The sequence below is a fragment of the Oncorhynchus keta genome, chromosome 1 (genome assembly GCF_023373465.1).
Source record: "Oncorhynchus keta strain PuntledgeMale-10-30-2019 chromosome 1, Oket_V2, whole genome shotgun sequence".
In the NCBI taxonomy this organism is placed as follows: domain Eukaryota; kingdom Metazoa; phylum Chordata; class Actinopteri; order Salmoniformes; family Salmonidae; genus Oncorhynchus; species Oncorhynchus keta.
The window spans coordinates 75,322,807-75,336,156 of NC_068421.1; the positions used below are offsets into that span (position 1 = coordinate 75,322,807).

Sequence of the window (13,350 nt, forward strand, 5' to 3'; positions counted from 1 at the left end):
ATGTAAAAGTTATTTTGTGATCCAATACATAGTATAGTACACTTGTATTCATTTGGTTTTAACGCAGAGAAGTTAGAAAAAGTAACTAGATCCTCTGAGATTGTGGAGGGACCCAAATTGTGGATTTAAAATAACATGAATCATGAGAGTACAATGACACCTTTGTTTTTAAGCCCTGGATTTACAGTGTTTTAGCAATGTGCAAATAGTTGTAGTACGAACAGCAGGAGAAGATACATAAACAGATAAATATTGGTGATATTTACAATGTTTGTCCTACCTGTGGTGTTTACGCCGAGTTAGATAGAGTTATGTATGTCTTCTAGGGCAACGGTGTCTGGATAGAATTTGTTCTCCTGCCTACTGGAAATTTTTAGGAACACTATTATTTTTGTCTTACTGTGATTCACTGTTACGCTCCAAGTCTGATATAATCGGTGTAGAAGATCTAGGTGCTGCTGTAGGTCCTCCTTTGTTGGGGATAGAAGCACCAGAGTCCACTAAGGTGAGGCCTGGTGCTGCACAGGATTCTAGTGCCTACGCCAATTCATTGATATTTATGGACTCAAGCTTTCATCCCTGTCACCCCACTGGGGTCTCTCTCTTTCACTCTTTTTTACACCTCCAGCGCTCGCGGCACGCGCTCTCTCTCTACTGCTCTCTCTCCTGCTCTCTCGCACGCTCTCTCTTTCTCTCTTGCAGTGCATGCTGGGAGTTTTTTGGAGTTTGAGTGTTTGGTGTGGAGGGCTCTGTCCTAACTTTTTTTCTGGATTTTGTTTTGGTCTTTTATTTTCATTATTATTTCTATGGTGGAGGGTTAATGCACTATTTGTTGTAGCGGTATCCACAGGTTTTTTCAAAGTTAGGGTGGAAGAGGACAGAGTTTGGGGTGTGGTGTGCGCGATGGCTTCTCAGCCTAGCGCGGAGGAGACTCTGTCCTGAGGAGAATTCCTGAGAATGAAGTTAAGGTGGAGGACGTTCTGCTCGCAGTCGGTGACCAGGTAGGAGCTGAATTTATACATTCCGCTTCAAGAATGAATAAAGCTGTCGCTGTGTTCATGAAATGAGCTAATTTCGTTGGTAGGCTAATTGCTAGTGGAATATTTTGTATGGGGTGTGTTTGTGCCAATTTCGCCTCTTTCTACACTTTCGACAAGGGTGGTAGTTGCAAATTTGCCTCAGTTTATTATGGTAGATCAAATCAAGTACGGTGCTTTGAGTGTGGGGATTTGGGGCAGAAGAGCTTTGCGTGCCCACATAAAGGCCGTAGAGAAGGTGAGGGTACAAGCTCCAGTGGGGGAAATCAAGGTCAACGTGCAGGGGGCAATGAGACGCAGACAGCAGGCGCTGGGCCTAGTCATGCCAGGGATGGTGGTGTAGATGAGGCTGGGCCTAGTCATGCCAGGGATGGTGGTGTAGATGAGGCTGGGCCTAGTCATGCCAGGGATGGTGGTGTAGATGAGGCTGGGCCTAGTCATGCCAGGGATGGTGGTGTAGATGAGACTGGGCCTAGTCATGCCAGGGATGGTGGTGTAGATGAGACTGGGCCTAGTCATGCCAGAGATGGTGGTGTAGATGAGGCTGGGCCTAGTCAGGCTAGAGATGGTGGTGTAGATGAGGCTGGGCCTAGTCATGCCAGGGGTAATGAGATGCAGACAGCAGGCGCTGGGCCTAGTCATGCTAGAGATGGTGGTGTAGATGAGACTGTGCCTAGTCATGCCAGGGATGGTGGTGTAGATGAGGCTGGGCCTAGTCATGCCAGGGATGGTGGTGTAGATGAGGCTGGGCCTAGTCATGCCAGGGATGGTGGTGTAGATGAGGCTGGTCCTAGTCATGCCAGGGATGGTGGTGTAGATGAGGCTGGGCCTAGTCATGCCAGAGATGGTGGTGTAGATGAGGCTGGGCCTAGTCATGCTAGAGATGGTGGTGTAGATGAGACTGTGCCTAGTCATGCCAGGGATGGTGGTGTAGATGAGGCTGGGCCTAGTCATGCCAGGGATGGTGGTGTAGATGAGGCTGGGCCTAGTCATGCCAGGGATGGTGGTGTAGATGAGACTGGGCCTAGTCATGCCAGGGATGGTGGTGTAGATGAGGCTGGGCCTAGTCATGCCAGGGATGGTGGTGTAGATGAGGCTGGGCCTAGTCAGGCTAGAGATGGTGGTGTAGATGAGGCTGGGCCGAGTCATGCCAGGGATGGTGGTGTAGATGAGGCTGGGCCTATTCATGCCAGGGATGGTGGTGTAGATGAGGCTGGGCCTAGTCAGGCTAGAGATGGTGGTGTAGATGAGGCTGGGCCTAGTCATGCCAGGGATGATGGTGTAGATGAGGCTGGCCTAGTCATGCCAGGGATGGTGGTGTAGATGAGGCTGGGCCTAGTCATGTCAGTGATGGTGGTGTAGATGAGGCTGGGCCTAGTCATGCCAGGGATGGTGGTGTAGATGAGGCTGGGCCTAGTCATGCCAGGGATGGTGGTGTAGATGAGGCTGGGCCTAGTCATGCCAGGGATGGTGGTGTAGATGAGGCTGGGCCTAGTCATGCCAGGGATGGTGGTGTAGATGAGGCTGGGCCTAGTCAGGCTAGAGATGGTGGTGTAGATGAGGCTGGGCCTAGTCATGCCAGGGATGGTGGTGTAGATGAGGCTGGGCCTAGTCATGCCAGGGATGGTGGTGTAGATGAGGCTGGGCCTAGTCAGGCTAGAGATGGTGGTGTAGATGAGGCTGGGCCTAGTCATGCCAGGGATGGTGGTGTAGATGAGGCTGGGCCTAGTCATGCCAGGGATGGTGGTGTAGATGAGGCTGGGCCTAGTCATGTCAGTGATGGTGGTGTAGATGAGGCTGGGCCTAGTCATGCCAGGGATGGTGGTGTAGATGAGGCTGGGCCTAGTCATGCCAGGGATGGTGGTGTAGATGAGGCTGGGCCTAGTCAGGCTAGAGATGGTGGTGTAGATGAGGCTGGGCCTAGTCAGGCTAGAGATGGTGGTGTAGATGAGGCTGGGCCTAGTCAGGCTAGAGATGGTGGTGTAGATGAGGCTGGGCCTAGTCAGGCTAGAGATGGTGGTGTAGATGAGGCTGGGCCTAGTCAGGCTAGAGATGGTGGTGTAGATGAGGCTGGGACTAGTCAGGCTAGAGATGGTGGTGTAGATGAGGCTGGGACTAGTCATGCTAGAGATGGTGGTGTAGATGAGGCTGGGACTAGTCATGCTATGGAGGGTGGTGTAGATGAGGCTGGGTTTAGTCACGTTATGCTAGTGGATTATGAGAGTATAGTGTGTAAGAGACTAGGGGCGGGGGGAGGGTGTCAAGCGGAAAAGGAAAAAGGGGGAGAAGAAAGGAGGTGGAAGGGGAGAGGCTGGTGTGGTCAAAGGCACCAAGGAACCCTTGCCTGGTGCTGGGGGGGATGCCCTGACGAGAGAGGAAGGGCAGGTGGTTAGGATGGGAGATTGAGATGAGGAGGAAAGTGAGTCTGAGGAAGAGGATGATGAGGAGGCCTTTTTTTCCAGTCTCCTCTTCAATGGGTCCGGAGCTGACAGCCAGTCAAGCAGAGGGGTCAAAGTACACATTGAGGGAACTGACAAAGTTCCTGAATGAGACCAAGGGGAAAAAGTTAATCTTGAGGCTTTTTTTTCTGATCCGAGAATGTTTGTAAGATCAGTACAACATGCTATGAAAAATGAGGGGCATGGTGTCCTCTCACCCAGGAAATGGTTTAGGTTGAGGAAGTGGGTCACAACAGTGCGTAAGGGTCTACCTTCAGACACTGTTTAGATGTATAGTTTCTTTCTGGCACTGTGTTTTATTTTGCTTTGCCATTGGTCTCTTTCTTTGCTGGCTTTTCTCCCACTTCCTATGGAGACTCTTTGGTTAGGCTCGCTTAATATAAATGGCGCCAGAGATGTGGGAAAAAGGAGTGTGTTGGGTGAATATGTAAAACAAAAAAAGTACAGGTGTTGTTTCTGCAGGAGACGCATTGGGATGTGGTGAATGAAGTCAATTGGGGGCTCTGGTGGAAAGGCAAGGCAAGTGTGTTTTAGTGCAGGGGTGGCAGTCCTTTTTGTACCGGGTCTGTCTGTAAAAATGTGCTCCTCAAAAGAGGTGTGTAGGGGTAGGCTGCTTGTTGTAAAAGCAGAAATTAACAACATGGGTTTTGTCTTTATAAATGTGTTTGCGCCTAACACGGGCAGAGAGAGGGGGCTTCTATTTGGGTGTCTTAGACAGGAACTCACACAGGTAGCGCCTGAGGAGATGCTGGTGGTCGACGGGGACTGGAACTGTAAAATGTATTTTACGAAAACAGAAATGGGGGAAAGCCTCATTCAGTGGGAGTGTTAAGGGACATCATTAATCAGTTCGACCTAGTGGATGTTTGGAAAACTAAACAGCCCAACACAAGACAGTATACATGGGTGAAGGTCTTTGGGGCTAGGGTGAGTACAGCTCGACTTGATCGTTTTTACCTGTCCAGGAATCGGAGCAATAGGCTGTTGGGAGCTACCTTTCTCCTGGTGGGGTTTTCGGATCATCACATAACCATGGCTTGGCTTTCTATTTCACCAGGCCCTCGGCAGGCATCCTACTGTAAGTTTAATGTAAAGCTCTTACAAGATGCAACTTTTTGCTCAGGTTTCCAGACTTTTTGGTGGGGGCAGCGAAGAGAGGAGTATGAGTCTCAGTCAATGGTGGGATGTGGGGAAAGTCCGAATTCTGCGTTTCTGTCAACATTATACAGCTCTCTCATCCTCAGAGGCTAGGAGAGTATTGGTGGGAACTGGAGCGTAGTATTAGTGAGATGGAGGTAGAGATGGTGGGGCAAGGCAGTGTAGGCCTCCAGGCTAATTTAGCTGAATTACGTAGGGACCTGGGCAGTTTTTTCCAGTTTAAAGCAAAGGGTGCACTTGTAAGAACTAGGTTCTCCATGCCAAAGGCGATGGATGCTCCCAGCTCCTCCTTCTTTGATTTGGAAAGACAAACCAGTGAAGCCAAGGGTATGCATTGTCTTTGGCTGTCTGATGGGTGGGTGACCTCTGTGGTGGGGGAGATGCGGGAGCGAACTGTGGAGTTTTATACTGAGTTGTATAGGGCAGAAATGTGTGATCCTATATGTGCGCAGATCTTGTTCGCAGAACTCCCTAAGCTCTCTCTGGCACAGCGGCATGAAAGGGACATTCCCTTGTTGTCCCATGAACTGGCAGAACCCTTAACGGCCATGCACAGGGGGTCGATGGACTCCCAGCGGAGTTTTATAGACATTTCTGGGGAATAATTGGACTGGACTTCTTTTGCGTGTTGCGTGAATGCATCGGGGTAGGAGAGTTGCCGATGAGCTGCCGTCGGGCAGCTCTGACTCTCCTGCCCAAAAATGGGGACTTATGTGAACTTAAGAACTGGAGGCCTGTGGCATTGCTCTGTGCAGACTACAAGATATTTGCCAAAGTCTTACCTAACAGACTGAAGTCCCATCTGGACTCGATAGTACTAGAGGTCGACCGATTACTCCTAATGGCCAATTAATTAGAGTGGATTTCAAGTTATCAAAACAATCGGAAATTGGTATTTTTGGAGACCGATTTGGCAGATTAAAAAATATATATATTATTATTATTTTTTTTTACACCTTTATTTAATCTTTATTTAACTAGGCAAGTCAGTTAAGAACACATTCTTATTTTCAATGACGGCCTAGGAACGATGGGTTAACTGCCTTGTTCAGTGGCAGAACGACAGATTTTTACCTTGTCAGCTTGGGGATTCAATCTTGCAACCTTAAAGTTAACTAGTCCAATGCTCTAACCACCTGCATCTCATTGCACTCCACGAGGAGCCTGCCTGTTACGCAAATGCAGTAAGCCAAGGTAAGTTGCTAGCTAGCATTAAACTGATCTTATAAAAAACAATCAATCAATCATAATCACTAGTTAACAACACATGGTTGATGATACTACTAGTTTATCTAGCGTGTCCTGCGTTGCATATAATCGATGCGTATTTGCAAAAAAAGGACTGTCCCTGCTCCAATGTGTACCTAACCATAAACATCAGTGCCTTTCTTAAAATCGATACAGAAGTATATATTTTTAAACATGCATATATAGCTAAAATAAATCCAGGTTAGCGGGCAATATTAACCAGGTGAAATTGTGTCACTTCTCTTGTGTTCATTGCACGCGGAGTCAGGGTATATGCAACAGTTTGGGCCGCCTAATTTGCCAGAATTTTAAGTAATTATGACATAACATTGAAGGTTGTGTAATGTAACAGGAATATTTAGACTTATGGATGCCACCCGTTAGATAAAATACGGAACGGTTCCGTATTTCACTGAAAGAATAAATGTCTTGTTTTCGAGATGATAGTTTCTGGATTCGACCATATTAATGACCTAAGGCTCGTATTTCTGTGTATTATTAGGTTATAATTAAGTCTATGATTTGATAGAGCAGTCTGACTGAGCGGTGGTAGGCACCAGCAGGCTCATAAGCATTCATTCAAACAGCACTTTCGTGCGTTTTGCTAGCAGCTCTTCGTTGTGCTTCAAGCATTGCACTGTTTATGACTTCAAGCCCATCAACTCCCGAGATTAGGCTGGTGTAACCGATGTTAAATGACTAGCTAGTTAGCGGGGTGCGTGCGCTAATAGCGTTTCAAACGTCACTCGCTCTGAGACTTGGAGTAGTTATTCCCCTTTCTCTGCATGGGTAACGATGCCTCGAGGGTGGCTGTTGTCTATGTGTTCCTGGTTCGAGCCCAGGTAGGGGCGAGGAGAGGGACGGAAGCTATACTGTTACACTGGCAATACTAAAGTGCCTATAAGAACATCCAATATTCAAAGGTATATGAAATACAAATGGTATAGAGATAGTCCTATAATTTCTATAATAACAACAACCTAAAACTTCTTACCTGGGAATATTGAAGACTCATGTTAAAAGGAACCACCTGCGTTCATATGTTCTCATGTTCTGAGCAAGGAACTTAAACGTTAGCTTTCTTACATATTGCACTTTTACTTTCTTCTCCAACACTTTGTTTTTGCATTTTTTAAACCAAATTGAACATGTTTCATTATTTATTTGAGGCTAAATTGATTTCATTGATGTATTATATTAAGTTAAAATAAGTGTTCATCCAGTATTGTTGTAATTGTCATAATTACAAATAAATAAATAAAAATCGGCCGATTTATCGGTATCTGCCTTTTTTGGTCCTCCAATAATCGGTATCGGTATTGGCGTTGAAAAATCATAATCGGTCGACCTCTAGATAGTACATAAGGACCAAACATATTGTGTACCGGAACGCTTAATCACGGACAACTTGTTCTTAATCAGGAACATGTTGGAATTGTCGAGAGGTTCTAATGTGAACTTTGGACTGGTCTCTTTAGATCAAGAGAAGGCTGTTGTGGACCATGAGTGTCTGTTTAATGTGATTTTTGGGTTTGGGGAAAAGTTTTTGACCTTTGTGAAGATTGGTATGCTTGTCTGTGTGAGACGCGGCATTCGACAAGGATGCCCTCTATTGGGGCAGTTATATACACTAGCCATTTATCCTTTTTGGGGCATGCTCCGCAGAAGACTGGAGTGTGCTGGACAGGCATGGGTATGGTGACAGGTGTCGTGTCTTTGGCTATGCTGGATTAAGTGATATGACATGCTATTCTATAAAATCCTTTCTCTGTAATTAATATTACCTATAGAGCTGTATTAATAATATTTATAGAGCTGTAATCTTCCGAATAAACTCTTAAAGACCTAGTAATATTTGACATCAATAGCAGTCAATATTAATCGTCATCTTAATTCAGTCTCGGTTATCTTCACAAACCCTGGCGAACAAGTTGATTCAGCAATACATTAGATTTAATTATTGATTTACTAAATACCTAACTAATCACACAGAATTACATGTACAAAGAATGAATCATACCTTGATTACAAATTACGTCATAAAGGAAAACGTCCCTAGCAGGCGGAACAGATATGGGTTTGAGTGAAAGAGCGGGAAGACTGAGGGTCAAAGGGAGAAGCTGTGCTATCGTAGATCCAGTATCTTATGCATTCTAAATGACCACCAATTTGGAAAAGGAAAATGCAATAAATATTTACTCTGAGCTGCGCTTCGGTAGATTGGTGGTAGATGGAAGGCCGTGTTGCCAAACCGAGTCCTTTGTCCTTTGAAGAATGTCTCTGGTGGTCAATTGGATATGTTGTAGTAACGTCGTTGTGTGATAGACGGGATACTCTGTCTGTTCTTTCCTAGACCACATTTGCAGCTACTGTTGCTACCTCAACGGCTAGGAGGTATCACTTCTGTAGTGAATAAGAGTTCAAAGTTCATACCATTCACAACCAAAGCTCACGCTGAGGTTGGCCTAGTTCTGTAGTTGACATGTTAGTCCTTTTAACGCAGAGGCTGCAGACCTCACGTACTTGGAACAGGAGGTTATATTGTCGTCACAGGCTTATATAGTGGAGGGAGGAAAGGGGCGTGTTAACCAAGGGGTTTTCTAATGTCACATCAGTAGGGTAGAGATAGGAAAAAGGGGGGAAGAGGTATTTATGACTGGCATAAACCAACCCCCAGGCCAGCGTCATGACACAGGCATAGCAGTGTCAGCGTATGCAGATGACGTTTCTGTGATGAGCAGGATATGCAGGCACTAGAGACTAGTCTGAAGGTGTACGAGGGAGCTTCATCAGCTAAGGTAAACTGGGGCAAGAACAAAGCTCTGTCATGTGGGGCATGGGGGGATAGGGCTCCTCTGCTTCCAGGGGGTTTGCAGTGGGGTTGTGAAGGGCTTTAAATCTTGGGGGTGTACACTGGCTCGGAGATGGTTGGGTCAGGAAGAAATGGGAGGGGCTGTCACAGGCAGTGGTGTCAGGACTGGCTCGCAGACCTGCAACGCAAGCTGGTGGACTTTTTCTGGTCGGGCCATCACTGGCTGAGGGTGGCAGTGTTGTCCATGACCGTCCACGAATGAGGACAGTGCCTTGTGGAACTGGAGAGCAGGGTGGCTTCTTTCTGACTAAACGCGGTGCAAAGACTGCTGTACCATATTGATGTCGGCTGTAGGGAACCAGCATGCGCCCTGCTGAGGAGAGCTGGCGGATTAGGGTTGGACTGGCAGCTATTCCTCATGAAGCTGGAGAGGCTGAGTACAACAGGTCTCTCTGATTTTTGCTTTGCAGTGCTGAGGGCCTGGCAGCTGCTAAGGCCCACACGAGAAGGGGGTGTGGAGCCTGGGCTGTGGGTGTGGGAGGCGCCGATCTTCCACAACCCAGCCATCCCTTTGAGATCGGTTCAGTGCTGGGAGAAGAAGGGTGGAAGAAGTCCTGCCACAACAAACAGGAATAACTTCTCTTAGGATGCTGGAGAGATTCCTGGAGGAGGTCCAGGAGGCACTGTCTGAGCCGGTAAGAGGGGTTTTTGAGCTGCCAAAGGGGAGGGGCCACCAATGTTTCCGCCACTGCAGGTGACGGCAGAGACTGGAGACTGGCAAGGGGGTCTGGAGGACTTGTTAGATTTTAACACTCTGAGCCTGGGGGGGGTTTGAGGGGGGTGGGAGGTAAAGCCCTCTACAACCTCTGTGTTAAAGTGAGGAACGTTAGGAGCCTAACAGGAGTGTAGGCACATCAGTCGCAGGGGATATGTGGGGCGGAGAGTATGGTGGGTTTTAGATGGAGGGGCTCTACAAACCCCCAGTACCAAAGAGGTCAAGGGTCCTCCCATGGAGGGTTCTACTTGTGTCTCTGTTGTAATGTCTGTGTGAGAGGTTGAGGGTGTTTTTTTTTACTATTGGGATGTTTATAATGGGGTACAGGTATTCAAATAAGTAGAAGGCTAATGTGTTTTGTTGAATTTTGTGTTTGCTCAAGCAATGTTGGTTATTTGGCTAACAAGGAGGAACAGGGTCAAAGGTGGGGGGATAACAGACCCTTTACTATTGTTTAATGGGATGGTCTCTGTGTGCTTTAGGGTGGAATTTAAGTTCTATAAAATGATAAAAAGTGTGGTGATGTTTCTGTATAGCTGGGGAAGATGTTTTGGAAATACGGTCGTTTTTTGGTTATATATGATGATGTGTGGTGTTTTTTTAGTATTGTGTGGTAGATGGAAAGGTGAGTATGGTACATGTATGCAGTACAGGATATATTTTGGTGTTTTATTTTAAGGGTGGGGGGTTTAATGAAATGAGAATGTTTAATTAAAGAAAGACAAAGTCAAGTCTCTCTCGCTCTCGCTCTCCCACTCTAGCTCTCTCGCTCTCTCTAGCTCTCTCTCTCGCTCTCTCTGTCGCATTCTCTCTAGCTCTCTAGCGCACGCTCTCTAGCGCTCTCTCGCTCTCTCTCGCACTCTCTAGCACTCTCTCGCTCTCTCTCTCTCGCTCTCTCTAGCTCCCTCTAGCGCTCTCTCTCTCGCTCTCACATTCTCTCTAGCTCTCTTTAGTGCTCTCTCTCTCGCACTCTGTCTAGCTCTCTCTAGCCGCTTTCTCTCTCACTCTCGCGCTCTCTCGCACTCTCTCTAGCACTCTCTCTAGCACTCTCTCTAGCAATCTCTCTAGCACTCTTTCTAGCACTCTCTCTCACGCACTCTCTCTCTCGCGCACTCTCTCTCGCGCACTCTCTCTCGCGCACTCTCTCTCGCACACTCTCTCTCACACACTCTCTCTCGCGCACTCTCTCTAGCTCTCTCTCTAGCTCTCTCTCTCATGCTCTCCCTTTCTCGCGCACTCTCTCTAGCTCTCTCACGCACTCTGTCTCTCGCACACTCTCTCTCGCACTCTCTCTCTCATGCTCTCTCTCTCTCTCTCGCGCTCTCTCACATACTCTCTCTCTCACTCTCTCTCACGCTCTCTCTCTCCCTTTCTCGTGCACTCTCTCTCTAGCTCTCTTGCACTCTCTCTCTCACGCTCTCTTTCGTGTTCTCTCCCCATATTACACATTCACCCCTCCTACTCCATTAGCTTAACATGGGCCTCAGTTTTAGATTATGTGCCATCATCATGTGCAATTTGACTCAAGACAGAAGAGTTTAGTTGAAATGGGTCTTTCCTACTGAGTATTTTATGCATCATTCTCACAGTGTAGGAGACGTGTTTAGAACAGTTTGTCATTGTAACCACACACCCACCACATTATAATTCATGAGTAATGATATCTGTTGAGCCCTGAGTAGTATAGTAGCACAGTGTATGATATTCTATCCAGTATATCATCTCTCTCCTTCTCTCCTTCTCTCTGTCTCTCTCTTGCTCAGGGTTGTTACTTATGTGTGAAGCAGTATGCTCTGGAGTGTTCACACATCCCCATGGGACAGATTGTCAACTCTCAGGTAACATTATGGCATCTCTATCTCTGGTGCTGTAAGTTAGACCTCAGAGCCGGGCCCAATAAACCAGGCCGTAGCCTCCTCTAATGTATGTATGGGGCTGAGAAAAGAAGGATGATTAAAGAGAGAGACAGATAAGATCTTGTAATCAGCTTGGTTCCACACATCTTTCTGTATCATCATGGTGACTTTATACCTCCCTGGCTATGGTGTGATTCACTTGAATCACTCTTCCTCTCTCCCTTCCACTCTCTCCATCCATCCTCCCTCTCTTTATCGCTATCTCCTGGGACTCACAGTTGCCTCTGTCTCTTTCTGTCTCTCTCTCTGTCTCTCTGTCTCTCTCTCTCTTTCGCTGTCTATCTGTCTCTCTTTCTCTGTATCTCTCTCTCTCTCTTTCTCTGTCTCTCTCTTTCGCTGTCTCTCTTTCCCTGTCTGTCTCTCTTTCTCTGTCTGTCTCTGTCTCTGTCTGTCTCTGTCTCTCTCTCTCTGTCTCTCTCTCTTTCTCTGTCTGTCTCTCTCTTTCTCTGTCTCTGTCTCTCTCTCTCTGTCTCTCTCTCTTTCTCTGTCTGTCTCTCTCTCTCTCTCTCTCTCTCTCTCTCTCTCTCTCTCTGTCTCTCTCTCTCTCTCTCTCTCTGTCTCTGTCTCTCTGTCTCTCTGTCTCTCTGTCTCTCTGTCTCTCTGTCTCTCTCTCTCTCTCTCTCTCTCTGTCTCTCTCTCTCTCTCTGTCTCTCTGTCTCTCTGTCTCTCTGTCTCTTTCTGTCTCTCTCTCTGTCTCTCTGTCTCTCTCTCTCTTTCGCTGTCTGTCTGTCTCTCTTTCTCTGTATCTCTCTCTCTCTCTCTTTCTCTGTCTCTCTCTTTCGCTGTCTCTCTTTCCCTGTCTGTCTCTCTTTCTCTGTCTGTCTCTGTCTCTGTCTCTCTCTCTCTGTCTCTCTCTCTTTCTCTGTCTGTCTCTCTCTTTCTGTCTCTGTCTCTCTCTCTCTGTCTCTCTCTCTCTGTCTCTCTCTCTTTCTCTCTCTGTCTGTCTCTCTCTGTCTCTCTGTCTCTCTGTCTCTCTGTCTCTCTCTCTCTCTCTCTCTCTCTCTCTCTGTCTCTCTGTCTCTCTGTCTCTCTGTCTCTCTCTCTGTCTATAAAGTTGGAGTGTGTCCAGGTTTTGCTCTAAATGAGGTGTAATTCAGTGTAAAGATGTGTAAACGACTGCTGTGTGTTTGCTGAGCGTCTCCAGATGTTGTATCTCAGCTGGGAGGGAGGGTAAGCCCCAACAGCATCTGGCCATCTACAACTATAAAGCCATCTGAAGTATTTTTTGTTATTGTTGCCATTTGTTTGTTTGTAAATGTGTGTGCTAGAAGCCAGAAGCTAAATAATGAGTGATTGGTGTAATACTAAACACTAATTTTAGTGTCTGACTCTTTCAGTTGTAACATTTCTGTTGAAATGACATACAACTAGATTGCCAAGAGAGATTTGAAACCGCCTTTTCTCCATTTCCTTCTCAAGCAAACTGTCTTATTATATGAAAGAAATCCATGGACTGACTTTGCAAAACATCCTTTTCTCCTCTTTTATTACAGTTTTTCATAAGGATTGCCTGCCATACTGTATATGGTATACTAATTTAAAAAAAAACATTATTGTACTCCTAACCCATATATTTCATGCTGGTAATTGCTTTGCCATGTAAACTATTAGGCAGAGTGTAGTGTGTGGGGTGAGTTATTAGCTACTGCAGCAGTCTGCCCACTCTTTGAACAGAGCTAATGGACTGTGGTGTGGACTAGGGAGATGGCGAGATGGAGCTTGCAGCGGTACGTCTGGTCTGAACTCTTATGTACTAGACTAATGGCTGTGCTCAGCACTGCATACAGTGTACAGGCTGACCCTGTGTTGTTAGAGAGAGCTGTTCACAATGTAGCCTCTCTCTGGCTCTGGCTCTGGCTCTGGCTCTGGCTAGCTCGTTCTTTCTCATCTCTCTTTTTCTTTCTTTCTTCATCCCACTCCCTTTCTCACTCTCCTTTTCCTCTTT

General features: G+C 46.7%; 1 protein-coding gene across 1 annotated transcript in view; it reads left to right on the forward strand.

The window, feature by feature from the left end:
• Positions 1-255: 255 nt before the first annotated feature.
• Positions 256-13,350, forward strand: part of LOC118373894 (KICSTOR complex protein SZT2) — a 33,630-nt gene continuing 20,535 nt past the window's right edge. The window contains exons 1-2 of the mRNA XM_035760170.2: positions 256-1,001; positions 9,185-9,409. Coding sequence (XP_035616063.1) covers positions 9,362-9,409 — 48 coding nt within the window. The 5' untranslated portion in view covers positions 256-1,001; positions 9,185-9,361. The remainder of the gene's footprint in view (positions 1,002-9,184; positions 9,410-13,350) is intronic.